At 41.5% G+C, this 18,553-nt stretch overlaps 2 protein-coding genes across 2 annotated transcripts; one reads left to right on the top strand and one right to left on the bottom strand.

Annotated features, from left to right (window-relative positions):
- Positions 1-1,046: 1,046 nt before the first annotated feature.
- Positions 1,047-7,495, bottom strand: LOC135082471 (gastrula zinc finger protein XlCGF7.1-like). The gene is made up of 7 exons (XM_063977267.1): positions 7,460-7,495; positions 6,477-6,611; positions 4,420-4,546; positions 3,613-3,707; positions 3,091-3,180; positions 1,625-1,743; positions 1,047-1,203 (listed from the first exon to the last, which is right to left on the bottom strand). The coding sequence occupies exons 1-7, from the start codon at positions 7,493-7,495 to the stop codon at positions 1,047-1,049; spliced, it is 759 nt and encodes a 252-aa protein (XP_063833337.1).
- A 359-nt stretch (positions 7,496-7,854) lies between these two features.
- LOC135082349 (5'-AMP-activated protein kinase catalytic subunit alpha-2) lies at positions 7,855-17,761 on the top strand. The gene is made up of 8 exons (XM_063977136.1): positions 7,855-8,336; positions 8,698-9,003; positions 9,091-9,390; positions 9,570-9,765; positions 10,287-10,410; positions 13,646-13,765; positions 14,066-14,247; positions 15,876-17,761. The coding sequence occupies exons 1-8, from the start codon at positions 8,082-8,084 to the stop codon at positions 15,935-15,937; spliced, it is 1,545 nt and encodes a 514-aa protein (XP_063833206.1). The 5' UTR covers positions 7,855-8,081; the 3' UTR covers positions 15,938-17,761.
- The last annotated feature ends 792 nt before the right edge of the window (positions 17,762-18,553 follow it).

Genomic DNA, 18,553 nt, shown 5'->3' with positions numbered 1-18,553 from the left:
GCGCGCAGCAGGTGCTCGGTGTGCTCGCGGCCGAGCGCCTGCCGTAGTGTACTGACCGGCGCCTGCTTGGGCGGGCGGCCGCGGCGGGCGGGCGGGCGGGCGGGCGCGGCGAGCACGCGCAGCTGGTGCGCGCGCAGCAGGTGCTCGGTGTGCTCGCGGCCGAGCGCCTGCCGTAGTGTACTGACCGGCGCCTGCTTGGGCGGGCGGCCGCGGCGGGCGGGCGGGCGGGCGGGCGCGGCGAGCACGCGCAGCTGGTGCGCGCGCAGCAGGTGCTCGGTGTGCTCGCGGCCGAGCGCCTGCCGTAGTGTACTGACCGGCGCCTGCTTGGGCGGGCGGCCGCGGCGGGCGGGCGGGCGGGCGGGCGCGGCGAGCACGCGCAGCTGGTGCGCGCGCAGCAGGTGCTCGGTGTGCTCGCGCGCCGACCGCATCACGGCGCCGCACGACGAGAACACGCACGTCATCGTGCCCGACTCCTCCTCCTCTGAAGCTTCTGTGGAGCAAATACACAATAGAGACGTTACCTTAGTGAATAATAATAATAATTATTATAATAATAAAATCATTTATTACCAAAATAACAATTACATTTCTCATAAGTACTCCTATGCTATTGAGTACGGGTAGTACCCAACGATTTTCAGTTGACTCATACGATTTGGCGCGCATTTTGCAGCTGATCGAATAATAACGTTGGACTCCACACTAGGCAAGCATGTGTCATGGAGGCGAGTACACAATTTAAAAAGCAAGAGTTTGAATTAGTCCGTTGGTTAACTTATCAAACAATACTCAACACGTATTTTTCACTTTTTTAACGTAATGAAAATTGAAAGAGATAAAGCACGCCAAAGTTTAAAAGAAGTGGCCCGTGACGTCAAGGCGTGCTTAAAATTGTAGCACTCTATGACGTCACACGGAACTTCAAAGAATCATAACTTCGTAATTACCTATTTGATTGACAAATAAAAATATACGGTTCCAATATTTTTTGATAATGTACTAGACTAAAAATCAGTTTTAGGAAACTAGCCTACAACTCAGTTTTATTAGCGGTACTGACTTGAGTCCTGATCGGCGTCGTGCACGGGCGCGGCGACCGTGTGTTGGGCCACATGGAGCCTCAACAGACGCTCGCTCGGCAAGATGGCGTCGCAGATCCCGCAGCGCTGGCCGTGGCTTCGAACTTCAGGGTGTGCTTCACGTCTGGAAACAAAAAATATGAGGGTTCGAAACACATATGCTGCTTAGTTTGGGCGAAATCTCGATCTCTTTCAAAACAAGATTGCTACCTACAGATCATCCGCTGCCCATAAAAGCCTCAATTTCTGTCCGTAGTCTCAATGTTTTGAAACATTTTCGCTCACATGACAACCCATGTCATGATAACATTGGATTTAATTATTTCCGATAGAATATGACACTGCTGCACCCAAACCCAAACGGGTCGCCACTCAAATCGAGATCATATCAATCGGCCCGAATTTCCCCGATAGATTTTAAACGTTTTTGTCCTTCGAATAAGGGGCAAATCTATTGATAAACTTCATCATTTTTCGAATAAGGTGCAAAGCTATTGAAAAGTTAGAAACAAGCTGACAAAATGGCGCCAATAGCTCGTTATTACCTGTGCGTGTACATGTGGTTCCTCTGCTGGAACTGCTCGCCGCACACGGTGCAGTCGTAGGTGGCCTCCACGGGCCGCCCGTTCAGATGCCGCTTTCGGTGCTGGTTCAGATTCGTCACCTGCCGGCAACGGGCGTCGTTAGCAAGAACCACGTTTGCATGAAAAGCTTCTTCTTGTCGTGTCGACAACAAACCTATACAGTGTCAGCCCAAAAGTCCGTTACAAGAGTGGCGTTGTCAGTAGCATTCATTAACCGATTGAGTCCCAGACGTCATTAATTAATGTCATAACAATTGATTTTATCTATTGTGTCTAGATTCGCGGAGCTTGAAGGATTAAATCTACCTGCGTGCAGTTGTTTGGGCACGCAGGGCACGAAATCAAGTGCTTCATCGACTGGGGAAAACAACCACACTTGCACTCCAAGTTTGAGCCATCCAAGAAACTGTGACATTTATTGCTAAAAAGACACCATTGTGTAATTTATTTATTTATTTTATTGGTCTGCCAACAATTGTACCACCATTTGACATTTATTGTCATTTGGTCTCATTTACCAAGCCAACAAACAACTCTTCATTCGTGTTTTTTTACTCAGACACGGGTGAATCTAATACTGCAAATTGTGGATTAAGTTGCCAATTAAACACCTCACATTACAGTAAAAATACCGAGTCGTCATTTAACCCTCGGATTTAATTTTTAAATAACTGGAGCTGTTATATTAATTAAAACTACATAACATAATTTTCTTTACAGCGAGTATACCACTGCACACTAACTTCCCGCGGTTTTTTAACAAATCTGCCAATGGGACTACAACGCCATGTAAAATTAGTACTTATACAATCACACTCAAAGTCGATTATGCTTAGTGAAGATTATTACTATTGATTTTACGAGCCCCAGTCCCACAGTCAGATAATAGTGTGACCTAAATGTCAGTCAATCAACTTAATGCTCGTACAGTCAAGTACAGAAATATGTAGCATTTTAGCCACATTCTTATGTCAATGGAATAGGGTCTGAGTGACTTTGTAAACTGTTTTTTTTTTACATAACTGTACATAACATGCTTATACGCAATTATAACATTGTAAGTGTTATAAAACATACCAAACAATTACAGATTAACCTATTCTTAGTCTGTACCGAAATACCTAGTTTACATTCTTTAAGTATCCTGTATAAACATTTATTTCTCTATGCTGTGACTCTTATATTCCAAATCAAGCCTTATTCCAGATCTCTTAATACTATAAAGTTGTTTAGGCACATCAAGCAAAACAATCTAAAAATTAGGCTAATTTGCAATAAACTTGTAAAGTAAAATGTGCTGTCAAGTTCAACTGTACAATAACTTCAACCAATCAATGGTCAACCTGTTAAATTATTTTGAACTTTAACACCTTGTGATAATGTCCAAAAGAATGAAAATTGCGATTTTTCTTAAGGGTTACACATACCTGCGCATAAGCCTTGTTGCAGCCGGGTTCCGGGCACACAAATGGCCGCTCTCCGGTGTGCAGTCGAACATGGTTGTTCAGGTTCGTGACCTGTGTAAAAAAAATTAAAGATCTTCCAGGGACATAATAGTATCTGTATAACGGCTACATAATACGCTTAGTACATAGTTTATGAGATTTTGACATTTTTAATTTTTCGATTAAAATAACTGCGCTCTGTGATAAAGATCAAATTGGATTTTTTACTATCAGTGTGTCGTTGGTTATGGTGTTATTTATAGCTTGTCTCAATGGGCCCATCATCTAAAATCTGACTGACTACCTTTATGTGCCATAGACAAAATTGTCTTTATTTGCATTTTCCAACTGTAACAGTGGAACTCAGCCCTCCCATTGAGTTTTAATTTCGCTACACTAAGCAAACTACATACAAAAAAACGTCGGAGCGACGTGATTTCGACATTCAAACTATCTGTTTCAACTGTAACTTTGTCTAGGGGGACATAACAAAATGAATCATACCTGAGTAAATGCTTTCCCACATTCGGTGCATTTGAAAGGCCGCTCGTTGGTGTGGATACGCAGGTGCGCCCTAAGGTTGTTGGACTGAGAAAATGCTGCAGAAAAATACATAAATAAATTACAAGTCTGTCGACTTTATCGTAGGCAATCTAGGCATAAATTTGAGAACCATTATTACGCTGTTAAAAGAGAGTTTTCTGCTGCGCAAAAAACGTAATAATATAGCATTTTCGGTTCTTTTTGCAGTTTAACTATGCTCTGCTACCTAACCTACGTACAAGACATGTTTTAGGCGGTAAATATTGAACGCAGTCCGTCTAATGTCTAATCAATAACGCGAATTTGCTATATTCTAAAGAGCTCGTGCCGAGTGTTTTGGAATACACATAACAACTCATAAAACTTAAGATTCAGTCTCTTCTTTAGGGGCCTCCGCTAGAATTCGCGAGGGCGCCTTCACTGTCTGTATCGAAAAATAGTATGAGCAGCGCAGTGTGGCGCGAACGCGTACGACGAATTTCGGACTGACGCGGACGTTTGCAGGGCTAATACTCTGAAACGCTACTTACGTAGTTTCGAGTCGATTCTGTCACCTTCGCATGAGCTGGCAGCTCGCTTTGCGTGAGAGGGATGGCAACATTCGAAAGTCGAAACTTCGGGTAACGTTTTTGGTGTAGCCCCGCTGGAACGGGAGCGGGCACCCGCACAAGTTTTAACGTAGGCCCTAAGACTTCGACAACTTTGGTTCTCTGGCGAATAAACATGCGATAAATACTTTTAGATATTTCATAGGATATTAGCACTAACCTTTATTGCAATAAGTACAAACAAACCGCCTCTCCGCACGGTGGTTGCGCATATGGTTCTGCAGCTGCATGCTCTTCTGGAACGACTTGTGGCAGATGCCACAGTAAAGGGATTTATCATTGCTCTCCTGCAAATTATTATGCTACATTCAAGTTTCTTATACACTGACGTTCTAATGGACGGAAAGGTCATGTGACACGTTTTGAGGCGCGCATCAAGTCTTAAATTGTCTTTATTGTCATTGTCATTCTTTCTCTCTTTTTGAAGTTTGCCCACTGAGTCATTCCATGACAAATGTTACCGAGGCTGAAAAACTAAATATGTACTTTTCGCATTAAATCTGATGAATTTTGAAAGTAAACATTCCAAATTATAATGTGCAACAAAAAAAATCTGAAAAAAACAAGTAATTTTTAAGTTATTAATCTTCAAAGCCTATACTTAAGTCAACTGTCTGAATGATCATTTTCTCTCTAATTATTAGTAATTCGATTTAAAAAAAACTATCAATCTGTGAACCGTTTTGCCACTATATGATTTGAGGATATTTATCATAGTATTGGTAGATAGCGTCATAGTCCCAAAAAAATTGATAATCATCAAGTTTTAAGTGTGTTTTCTTGTTACTTCGGCGATGTAACACCCGAAACAAAAAAACAGGTATTTGCTTTATTATTGTACCTTACACATGGATTAGGATAACAATATTTGGTAAAAGTAAGGTCATGGTAGTAATGATTTCAAATACTAACTAATATCTGAGCATGATACTAATTAAGTGTGTTTTTTTCTTGATTAAAAACTGTAACACCCGAAACGTTTCGGGTATCACATTTTTATTTAATGTCGATAATGTGTGTATATTGCTTGGAGAAGTCAAAAAGTATTACTGTGAGGGTCCTTCCACCTCCCTCTAGCGCTGGCATCGGAAAACGAGTCATATTTATCTATTTAATACTTTTTTGAAATGTTGACTTAACACTAAAATTAAGGTATTGCTAAAAAGTCTCGATGTTCGACATTTCCAATAAATATCGTAATTAATAATTAAAGTAATGCTATTTCAAGCCAAAAACAATAGAAAAAGCTATATTTTGAGGAAAAATTAAACTTGAACTTTGTATATTTTTTAAAAAAAGGTGCTTCGTAATTTCAAACCAGAATTTGCTCTATTTGTGTTTATTAGTTGTACTCCTTATTTTGTAGTACCTAGAGACTAATAAAACACCGATTTTATCGATAAAAAGCGTTGAATTTTCGTACTCGTAACACCCGAAACAGAACCATTGTAACACCCGAAACAAAGAAAAAAATTATAAAAAAATAGTAAAACGTTTTATGTAACAGTGATTGTATATTACATGGTTTGTAAATTTCATACTTTAGAAGTCCTGTAAGTTTTAGGTATGATTCCTTAAGAAAATTCGCTAAATTTCGAGTAAATGCAGCAACAGTCAGAACATAGAGGCAAAATCTCGTAACGCCCGAAACGCACACTTTTCGACTCATATTTTCGTTATCCTACATTCTAAGCTGCACAAACTTTATTATTTAGATAAAACAACTAAAAACGGACAGATTAAGGCACTAACATTATTAAAATACTATTTCAAAATACATGAAATTGTTGAATATGTGTGTACGAACGTAACACCCGAAACGATGGAATGACCCCACTCCTAAAGGCCAATGCACATCACGTTTTCAGACGTCGTCAACGCGCGTTTCATGCGATCGATACGCGCTGTTTACGCGATATTATCGCAATCAATGTACCTTTAAGCAGCGATCGTAAGACGCACGTTTAAGGCGCCGAAAAAACTTGTGTGGAACCTTTAGCTTTGGGAATGCGAAATAAAAATGAGGCAATGCTATGTATGAGATTAAGAGAAAGAGGGAATAATAAGAAGATTCAATATAGTTTTGATACTGCAGTCTACAGTGATTTTTATAAGTTTGTAGGGAGGAGTAGACCAATAATAAGTTCCAAGGAATTGACAAGGAATTGACACGATAATAACTTTTTTAATGTTAATAATAATTCACAAAATAGAAACCTCATCAGTGTTGGAGTTCTGTGACTCGGAAGGATCGGGTGGATCGGTGGCGCTGTCATCGATGGTCACTTCAGGCACCAGCGGCTGGCATTTGAAGCAAGCGTACACACCATCGTTGCCTGTCTCAAACAGTTGCTGAAATTAAAACAAAATAAACATTTTATTACAACCAAAACATTCATTTATGAATGCTCATTAGTTTCAACTAAAGTATACTTTCATAATCATACTTTCTTCAGTTTCTTTAATCTGACTTATCAATTAGTTTTGTTAAACAAAATTAAAGTAAACAAACTTTTCTTTGACCCCATACTGCTCAACTCAATAAAGATAAATAGTGGTATCAAAGTAAAAAAATTGGAAACAAAAGAAATAGTATAATAATAACATTGTCAGCTCAAATAATTTTAATAAAACACAATCACAATCACATTTTATAAGAATTTTGACTGGATAGTATAAATGTCTTGGGCCGGAATATTAGAGGTAGGGAGGAATTTACGTACAAATGAGCTAATTTTCAAACTTGTGCAAGTATGCAAACTTCAGTGTGCATTGTGAAACAACATAAAACCCATCATGCTTTTTGTACAACTGTGACCCAATCAGTTGGTTTTGTGTAAACTTTTCAAGGTTCCCTCTTTACGATACACAGTGGTCACAACCGAGAAAAAACAAAGTCACTTGTTTTTTACAGGGCACTTAGCAGAACCAGACAAAAAAAAACATACCGACGGCCAAGAAACAAAAAAACGCGGGCAGGTTTCGGATGCACATTTTTATCATGTACTGCAATTTAAAACGTTGTAAACCATTCAATACACTTAAAGGAATGTCATGATATCAAGTAATAACCATTTTACTAGTCGTACATAAACGAAATTCTTTCAGACGCGTTATTTTTATAACAATCTAAAGAAAACAAAAAATAATAGTCGACGATTACACAAAAGAAAGCGTAAAGGGAGCGTTAAGATACTTACAACTGCAGGTTTATCACAAATCCCACATTTATCCATTGTAAATAAACAAAAAATCACAATATTTAAGTAAATAGCACATAAAAATCCACAAAAAAATATTTTTCGCACTTCGCGAACAGACAGCTCCAAAAAGACAGGCGGGGTAAGGGGAGGGGAGTGCAGGGCGGGGCAAGCGGAACCATAGGCAATCTATGTCAAAAACATAGACAAAAATATTTTTTACTGAAATGTTTTTGAAAGTAAAATAAAAAGATGGAGGATGCAATTAATTTAAAATTAATTCGCTTCATTTCAAAAAATATAAATGAGTAAATAAAGGCCTACAAGTCACAATTACAATCATCGTAAGTGAATAAACCAAACTTAATTTTGACAAATAGTGTCGTAAAAAAAAAAACTTTAATTGACGTTTCTTACTTTCTTCATCTCGTGTTTTTCCGTAAAAAATTAGATTTTTTTAATTAGTATTTTTGGTTAAATTACTCTTCTTCAACGTAACCATGAACTGTACATAATGAAATAATTAGTGAAACTAAGATAGTGCCCATTTTTTTTGGTGTTTTGATGTAGTTTTGTTTAGGTGTTATTGCCTTGTTTTCAAGTTATTGTTAACCTAGTAAATATGTCTGAGAAACCCGTGGCTGCGAGTGGCAACCAGCCCATCGTGAAGATTGGGCACTACACGCTGGGGGCCACTCTTGGGGTGGGCACCTTCGGCAAGGTAAAGATAGGCGAGCACCAACTGACGAAGCACAAAGTGGCTGTGAAGATCCTCAATAGACAGAAAATAAAGTCCCTAGACGTGGTTGGAAAGATCAGACGAGAGATACAGAACCTCAAGCTGTTCAGGCACCCACATATTATAAAACTGTACCAGGTAAATGACAGGTTTTAATTGTGTTGACCTTGAGCATTAATGTGTTTACAATGCAGGACAATAGATAACTTTGTGTTATTACCATTCATTTGGATCAAGTCATTAAAGATTCTTGATAAAGCAAATATCTTTATCAGATTCTGTTCTGGTACATATTTGCAATTCATAAATTATTTCATCTGAGGTGGAATCGTGTTCCATCTGAGATTTTATTGTACAATATGAACTGTCAAATGATTACGATTGCTTAATACAATTCCACCTCAGGTCCTAGCTTGAACATGAATGACATAATATTCTATTTGATAATTTGTATTGATAAGTATGAAAAAACAATGCCTATTTACCTAAACCTTTCCAGGTGATATCCACACCAACTGACATCTTCATGATTATGGAATATGTGTCTGGCGGGGAGCTCTTTGACTACATCGTAAAGCGTGGAAAACTGCAGGAACACGAGGCACGGCGGTTTTTCCAACAGATCATCTCCGGAGTCGACTACTGCCACCGACATATGATTGTGCACCGGGACTTAAAGCCAGAGAACCTCCTATTAGACCATAATATGCACGTCAAGATTGCAGACTTTGGTCTGTCTAACATGATGATGGACGGAGAATTTTTACGGACTTCGTGTGGGTCTCCAAATTATGCAGCTCCTGAGGTAAAACATTAAAAAATCTAAATCTCTTGATACTTTTACCAGCCACTGAGCCACAAAAAATATTAAAAATAATAATTTTAATTACAGGTTATTTCAGGGAAGTTGTATGCAGGTCCAGAAGTAGACGTATGGTCTTGTGGCGTCATTCTTTACGCTTTGCTATGTGGTACATTGCCTTTCGATGATGAACATGTTCCGACTCTCTTCCGGAAGATCAAATCGGGCATATTCCCGATACCTGAGTACTTAAACAAGAGTGTTGTGAGTCTGTTATGCATGATGCTTCAAGTGGACCCAATGAAACGGGCCAGTATTGAGGACGTGAAGAAACATGACTGGTTCCAAAAGGATCTACCGGGGTATCTGTTCCCATCCCCTGTAGAACAGGTATTAGTATGTACTCAGATTATCTTTTTTACACTGCTCACAACACACACACCACATGTAATCACATCTTATGTCTATCTATTTAAAGTGCATATTTCATTGCCCAACATCCCCCAAATCAACAAAACACAAATGTCACGTTTTCTGACAACTTTCCTAATTCGTGTGTTTACTTACAGGACAGCAGTGTAATTGACACGGAAGCTATAGCAGAAGTGTGCGAGAAGTTTGGAGTTAAAGAGCACGAAGTACATAATGCTTTGTTGAGCGGAGACCCGCACGACCAACTGGCTATCGCTTACCACCTAATTATAGACAATAAACGTATTGCTGACGAAGCCGCTAAGGCTGAAATCAAGGACTTTTATGTAGCTAGTGAGTAAACCTTAATATCTTAATGTTCTAAACTTATAGGGCCTCATTACAAAAAAGTTTAACCCAGGACGAACTCTGGTTTAAAATGACATTTCCATACTAAATGTCAATTTAAACCAGGGTTCAAACTGAGTCTAACTTTTTGTAATAAGGGGTATAAAATCTGAAATGGACTTTAAAAAACTATGTAGCACACTTCCAAACACATTAACATTTCACTTGTCCGAATGATTTATTGATATTAAGACCACAATGGCCTAACTAACAGTTTCGATATTCGACTACCCTACAAAGTTTGCTACGGTCGTTTTATTACCTTTACCATTGAAATATTATTCTTCTTTTATTTGGCAACCACGATTTCGCCAATGTTACGTAAACAGCCACTGTAGGACCGTAGAATAAGGTCCTGTAACTCGCCAGTGGTGCAAACTGTTTACACAAATCTGTTCATAGTCTTCTGACTGATGAAAATTAAAAAAAAACTATCTGTGTCTTAGTTCTTGTGTGATTGTTTACAGATAATTCCCCGCCGGCCACGAGCGAGAGTTCCCGGCCGCACCCCGAGCGTATTGCGCCGCTGCGGGACAAGCCCGCGCCCGCCGCGCTTCCCCAGGCGGACAAGAAGGGAACACCTGTTAAGAGGTCAGTGATGATTCATTAATATTGGGAATTCGTCTTTAAATCTAGAGCACTAAGGTTCACGAGTCAAACATTGTATCGGAAACAGAGGATTTATTATGATACTACCTAGTCCCCAATTATTATCTACCCCGAACGTATCGCACCGCTGCGGGACAAGCCCGCGCCCGCCGCGCTTCCCCAGGCGGACAAGAAGGGAACACCTGTTAAGAGGTCAGTGATGATTCATTAATATTGGGAATTCGTCTTTAAATCTAGAGCACTAAGGTTCACGAGTCAAACATTGTATCGGAAACAGAGGATTTATTATGATACTACCTAGTCCCTAATTATTATCTACCCCGAACGTATCGCACCGCTGCGGGACAAGCCCGCGCCCGCCGCGCTTCCCCAGGCGGACAAGAAGGGAACACCTGTTAAGAGGTCAGTGATGATTCATTAATATTGGGAATTCGTCTTTAAATCTAGAGCACTAAGGTTCACGAGTCAAACATTGTATCGGAAACAGAGGATTTATTATGATACTACCTAGTCCCTAATTATTATCTACCCCGAACGTATCGCACCGCTGCGGGACAAGCCCGCGCCCGCCGCGCTTCCCCAGGCGGACAAGAAGGGAACACCTGTTAAGAGGTCAGTGATGATCCAGTAATATTGGGAATTCGTCTTTAAATCTAGAGCACTAAGGTTCACGAGTCAAACATTGTATCGGAAACAGAGGATTTATTATGATACTACCTAGTCCCTAATTATTATCTACCCCGAACGTATCGCTCCGCTGCGGGACAAGCCCGCGCCCGCCGCGCTTCCCCAGGCGGACAAGAAGGGAACACCTGTTAAGAGGTCAGTGATGATCCAGTAATATTGGGAATTCGTCTTTAAATCTAGAGCACTAAGGTTCACGAGTCAAACATTGTATCGGAAACAGAGGATTTATTATGATACTACCTAGTCCCTAATTATTATCTACCCCGAACGTATCGCTCCGCTGCGGGACAAGCCCGCGCCCGCCGCGCTTCCCCAGGCGGACAAGAAGGGAACGCCCGTCAAGAGGTCAGTGATGATTCATTAATATTGGGAATTCGTCTTTAAATCTAGAGCACTAAGGTTCACGAGTCAAACATTGTATCGGAAACAGAGGATTTATTATGATACTACCTAGTCCCCAATTATTATCTACCCCGAACGTATCGCTCCGCTGCGGGACAAGCCCGCGCCCGCCGCGCTTCCCCAGGCGGACAAGAAGGGAACACCTGTTAAGAGGTCAGTGATGATTCATTAATATTGGGAATTCGTCTTTAAATCTAGAGCACTAAGGTTCACGAGTCAAACATTGTATCGGAAACAGAGGATTTATTATGATACTACCTAGTCCCTAATTATTATCTACCCCGAACGTATCGCACCGCTGCGGGACAAGCCCGCGCCCGCCGCGCTTCCCCAGGCGGACAAGAAGGGAACACCTGTTAAGAGGTCAGTGATGATCCAGTAATATTGGGAATTCGTCTTTAAATCTAGAGCACTAAGGTTCACGAGTCAAACATTGTATCGGAAACAGAGGATTTATTATGATACTACCTAGTCCCTAATTATTATCTACCCCGAACGTATCGCACCGCTGCGGGACAAGCCCGCGCCCGCCGCGCTTCCCCAGGCGGACAAGAAGGGAACACCTGTTAAGAGGTCAGTGATGATTCATTAATATTGGGAATTCGTCTTTAAATCTAGAGCACTAAGGTTCACGAGTCAAACATTGTATCGGAAACAGAGGATTTATTATGATACTACCTAGTCCCTAATTATTATCTACCCCGAACGTATCGCACCGCTGCGGGACAAGCCCGCGCCCGCCGCGCTTCCCCAGGCGGACAAGAAGGGAACACCTGTTAAGAGGTCAGTGATGATCCAGTAATATTGGGAATTCGTCTTTAAATCTAGAGCACTAAGGTTCACGAGTCAAACATTGTATCGGAAACAGAGGATTTATTATGATACTACCTAGTCCCTAATTATTATCTACCCCGAACGTATCGCACCGCTCCGTGACAAGCCCGCGCCCGCCGCGCTTCCCCAGGCGGACAAGAAGGGAACGCCCGTCAAGAGGTCAGTGATGATTCATTAATATTGGGAATTCGTCTTTAAATCTAGAGCACTAAGGTTCACGAGTCAAACATTGTATCGGAAACAGAGGATTTATTATGATACTACCTAGTCCCCAATTATTATCTACCCCGAACGTATCGCACCGCTCCGTGACAAGCCCGCGCCCGCCGCGCTTCCCCAGGCGGACAAGAAGGGAACGCCCGTCAAGAGGTCAGTCCAAATACGTCTTTAAATCTATATCATTAAGGTTCCTTTAGGGGCAGTTGCGAAAAACACGGAAGATGAGTCGACGAACAGTGTATAGGAAGCTGAGGAACTATCGAATTTTGATCCTTAATAATATTTTTCCCTGAGCGCGTTGCTCCCCTGCGGGACAAGCCCGCGCCCGCCGCGCTTCCCCAGGCGGACAAGAAGGGAACACCTGTTAAGAGGTCAGTGACATCTCATTGAGATTGAGAATTCATCTTTGAATCTAGATTTAAACTTTGAACTTTCATTTAGGACAGTTGCGAAAAAGACGGCAGATAAGTCAAACATTCTATAGCGTTGGTTCCCAGTGTGGGGCGCGCCCCCCAGGGGAGGCGCAAAGACCTTTAAAGGGGAGCGCGGGCCATCTGTGTACTTAAGTATAAAAAACCTGCGACCGCTGAGAGAATGCATTCCAGACTGCTCGATATGACCAATAAATAATCTTGACTGGAAGAGGGGGGTGCGGAATTTTTTGTATGGTCGAAAGGGGGAGCGTCTCAAATAAAGTTTGGGAACCAATGTTCTATAGGAAGCTAAGAGATATTCTCTATTCTACTCATGCTAAGGTCTCTTCATTCAGAGTAACGCACATGGCTGCGGTAATGCATCGTCACAACAACAGTAGCAAATATGATATTTATAATTTTTCAAACAATCAAGTCTAAAATCACACAAAACACTTGCACGGTGTTTTGAGCTCCTATCAAAAGACCCAATGTTGTTTTCTTTGCTCATTTGGTGTCATTATTTGGGATAGTAGGCTACCTACAGTCCCCGTAACCGTAAAAAAATGCTTCCTTTTGCTTCCCCGTAGTCGCTAAAGTGGCGCCGCCCTGGTGGCAAAATCTGTTGTTTAACTTTACACGAGTCTTCATCATCGTTACAGAGCGAAGTGGCACCTGGGCATCCGCTCTCAAAGCAAGCCCAACGACATCATGCTGGAGGTGTTCCGCGCCATGAAGGCGCTCGACTACGAGTGGAAGGTCATCAACCCCTACCACGTGAGGTGAGCACTAAAATATTTTATGGACTTGGTGAGGTCACGTGACTTGTGACGTAATTTATTGGCCAGTTCAGCGATTTTTATGCATGTGTTCAGGTAAGGTAAGAATGTACTTAAATTAAGATATTGGGTTACCAATTCGAAGACGGTAGTTGATAGTAGGTACTAATTCAAGAGCTATGATACTAATCCCCCCCGTTGCAAAAAAAGAACTCTAGATACGCCACCATAGATAATGTGTGCATCACGGTGATGCTATTTTCGATGTGCTGATCAACTATTTATTATTAAAACATTCCACAGGGTGCGGACACTAAACAAAATGACGGACAAGTTCGTGAAGATGTCGCTTCAGCTGTACCAGGTGGACTACAAGTCCTACCTGCTGGACTTCAAGTCGCTGTCCGGCGAGCGCGAGGACAGCGACGACGAGCCCGCCTCGCCCATGGCGCCGCCGCCGCCCGCCACGCCCACCACGCCGCAAGGTCAGTCTGTAGACTATAGCAGGCTAGCGACCAGGTGGACTACAAGTGCTACCTGCTGGACTCAAGTCGCTGTAGCGAGCGCGAGGACAGCGACGACGAGCCCGCCTCGCCCATGGCGCCGCCGCCGCCCGCCACGCCCACCACGCCGCAAGGTCAGTCTGTAGACTATAGCAGGCTAGCGACCAGGTGGACTACAAGTGCTACCTGCTGGACTCAAGTCGCTGTAGCGAGCGCGAGGACAGCGACGACGAGCCCGCCTCGCCCATGGCGCCGCCGCCGCCCGCCACGCCCACCACGCCGCAAGGTCAGTCTGTAGACTATAGCAGGCTAGCGACCAGGTGGACTACAAGTGCTACCTGCTGGACTCAAGTCGCTGTAGCGAGCGCGAGGACAGCGACGACGAGCCCGCCTCGCCCATGGCGCCGCCGCCGCCCGCCACGCCCACCACGCCGCAAGGTCAGTCTGTAGACTATAGCAGGCTAGCGACCAGGTGGACTACAAGTGCTACCTGCTGGACTCAAGTCGCTGTAGCGAGCGCGAGGACAGCGACGACGAGCCCGCCTCGCCCATGGCGCCGCCGCCGCCCGCCACGCCCACCACGCCGCAAGGTCAGTCTGTAGACTATAGCAGGCTAGCGACCAGGTGGACTACAAGTGCTACCTGCTGGACTCAAGTCGCTGTAGCGAGCGCGAGGACAGCGACGACGAGCCCGCCTCGCCCATGGCGCCGCCGCCGCCCGCCACGCCCACCACGCCGCAAGGTCAGTCTGTAGACTATAGCAGGCTAGCGACCAGGTGGACTACAAGTGCTACCTGCTGGACTCAAGTCGCTGTAGCGAGCGCGAGGACAGCGACGACGAGCCCGCCTCGCCCATGGCGCCGCCGCCGCCCGCCACGCCCACCACGCCGCAAGGTCAGTCTGTAGACTATAGCAGGCTAGCGACCAGGTGGACTACAAGTGCTACCTGCTGGACTCAAGTCGCTGTAGCGAGCGCGAGGACAGCGACGACGAGCCCGCCTCGCCCACCACGCCGCAAGGTCGGGTTGGGAGTAATCGATTATGGCCCCTCCCCCAAATAATATATTCTTAGTTAAGAGTCAAATCATGTAGGCTGCTGCTGAGAAGATGCGACGGAAGAAACTCAGGTACCTTTCAGTATCTATAAAATCGGTACATGGGTCTGAGTCTCTGAGTTTTACTTAATCATCACTTACCATCAGGTGAGATACAGGCCAAGAGATACAGGATAAAAAAAATCTATTTTGTTTAGGACCTAAACACCACCACCTAATCTAAACTTTCGGTCATCAAATCAATCAATACTATGGATTATATCGATTAATAAACGATTAGTTATTATTTTGAATGCCATTTGAACTTTCAATTAATCGAATCGATACTTATTATCGATTATTCGGCATACTAGCCCTGCCTATACATTAAAAGAAGAAAGATTCATTGAATCATTGATTTCTGGGTGATCATACTCATAAAGACAAAATACCTACTTACCTTTTAGCAGATTGCAAAAAATGTGTTCGTTTTAGTGAGTTGAAGTTCATCTACAACATGGTTGGTTAATTATTACAAGTTTTAATGGGGTGACTAACTTCTTATTTCATTTCCAGGTCACCACACTATGGAGTTCTTCGAGATGTGTGCAGCGCTCATCATCCAGCTCGCTCGGTAACTCGCCGCGCCTCGCTCGTAGACGGAACATGCCTTGAGACTTGTATTCTAAACACACCGAAGAAATTGACGTGAATTCAAACCAAAGGAAATGGAGTCATAAAATGACAATCACGCGTCAATCTTGGCGTCAAACGCTTGACAGTGACGCGCTTATCAGACTGCTTAAGCTTTTAGTCGCTTACTTTTACCGTTTTTTATATTATGAATTATTCACGTCCCGTGTTTTGACCAGATAATAATATAAATGAAAACATTAATTGTGCAATAATAAAAAAAAAACTCATCAAAGTCCAAGGCATGACCTAGTGTTCCCTAAATCTCCACTAATAAAAAAATCAGCTAACATCATTTCAGTATCCTATTAAAACTTTGAAGTATTCGCTTTACTTAGGTCCCCATGTTACGATATACTTCATACAAATAGACTGAGGCGAAGTTCAAAGTAATTTAAAAGAGTATCGACCTTCCTGTAGGTGTATATTTTATTTCGATTACGAATTTCGACAAAGTGCTTGCTACACGGGTCCACAAAAGACAATCAAACACTCGTGTGGTGCATCGAGTAAAACCAGAGACAAATACAGATAAAATATCACAAACCATAGAGAAGTGGGCGTGGCTTCTCACCCACACGAGTGTTGTCTTTGCCCACGGCCACAGACCCGTGTGGTCAGCCCTTAACATGGGAAAGTTAATTTCATTATGAAAAGTAACATTTTCAGCTAATATTATTATAACTTTTATTTTAATTTTGCGTCTAACTTACGTTTTTAAATGTTGTGAATTGGTTAATACTTCGGTACTTATTAATTTATTTAAAAAGGGTAATGTATCAGTATTTAGTTACACCTTACTTCCAATTGCATGCATATTGTGATAAACAAGTATATTGTTATGTTGTATGTTTATTTACCAAAGATTTATCAGCAAAAGTGCCTTTATATAATTGCACGAATAATTTTATGGTTCGTACGGAAACTGGAAAGAGAATGTAACAGTAAGAAGAAAGCAATGAATAGCATACTAAATAATGGGATGAATATGAAAGTTAATACTTTCATACAATAATTTAGCGGCTACAATCAGAACGCAATATTTGCTATCGCATGTTTTGAAATAATTTGAAAAACCGTCACCATTAGACATTTGCGCAACTAGCAAGAAAGTGTTCCGTAGCAGTGATATTTTTGTAGAAGTAATTTATATTTATACGAATTACATATTATTGTTTTAGTATGCTATTCATTGTTTCCTAGATAGATATACAAGAGTTGTTTTTATAGCAATAGAAAAGGGTTATGGGTGTCACGCAATAAGTATTGAATAAAAGGAAGTTAGGGGATATTGTACATTTCGTAGTCTAGTTGTATAGTTCGTCGATTTATTTGAAATTATTTAATATTGAACAAATGATAAACATGTTGTACAGCTTAGTGTGTGTATAGTGCAATTCCAAAATTTAGCTTCCATTAATTAATGAATCATTAAACATGTCAAAAAATATTGTCTTTTATTTCCCGTATTAAATCTAAAATCAAATAAAAGTCGGAAATGTAACAGAATACTGTAATTTATTACAGATCTAATCATTAAAATTAAAAATGACTAAGTAATTTGTTGGTACATAACAAGTGGATATTTAGTTCTATCTAGTTTCACATCAGTATCTCGTGTAATAAATAAAACTTACATTGCAATTATTTCAATATCGAGGTCTCCTAAAAATTGGCTAACAAATATCACAAGAAATATATCTGTTCCAGTGTCATGTGTTTCGTTTTTTTTCTTATAGATCATTTTAATTTTGTCAACATTTCTAAGACCATAAGGCTATGCTACAAACATCAAGCAAGAGCTTCGAAAAAATGGTCATGAATATGAAAGATATTTCTATCATGAGCCAGGTAAAATAACAAAATATTTCACAATTTTGCAGTCAATTTATTTTATCTTGCTTTATCGATTTGTAACAGAACCGATGTGATTGATCGCGATTTGGAATTTAGCTTTATAACTAATGTTCAACGAATTATAACAATGCCAGACTTGCCCTGAAAATATGAAACAAAAAGGCAGGAATACTTCCTTCCATATTTTTTTTTATTTCGTTCGCAGAACTAGCAAACTAAGTAGGATAGTATTTAACTTATTCTGCTGCATAATCTTGCATTTATCCTAGCAGTATATGCGTAACTATAAACTGAGGCTATTTTATTTAAAAAAAACTGGATGCATTACTTATTCGGCACTTTTATAAAAAATCTTAACTGATTTTGTCGATGTAAAAATTAAAATTATAAGTTCTACAATACGTCACTGGATGCAGATCCGTCTCAATATGAGATGCGAAGACGAAGCCTCGCGTTATAGTTACGACAAACTCAAGAATATGAATAACTTAGATCACCGAGGAAGCGAACTGTCAAGCCAAAACCATTAATATTTTACTGATCTTGAGAACGCCCAAATCATCGTCACTATAGTCTATTTCATATTTTCCACGAGTGACACACATATCCAACACGTGACTGATCCAACTGACAGCGAAATGACGTCCGAGGATTATATTCAACTCCTACTCCTACACCAAACTACCCCTTGCCAAATCCAGTAA

Source organism: Ostrinia nubilalis, chromosome 21, assembly GCF_963855985.1.
Source record: "Ostrinia nubilalis chromosome 21, ilOstNubi1.1, whole genome shotgun sequence".
NCBI lineage: Eukaryota > Metazoa > Arthropoda > Insecta > Lepidoptera > Crambidae > Ostrinia > Ostrinia nubilalis.
Note: the sequence above shows the minus strand (reverse complement) of the source record. Positions and strands in the feature narration are given on the sequence as shown.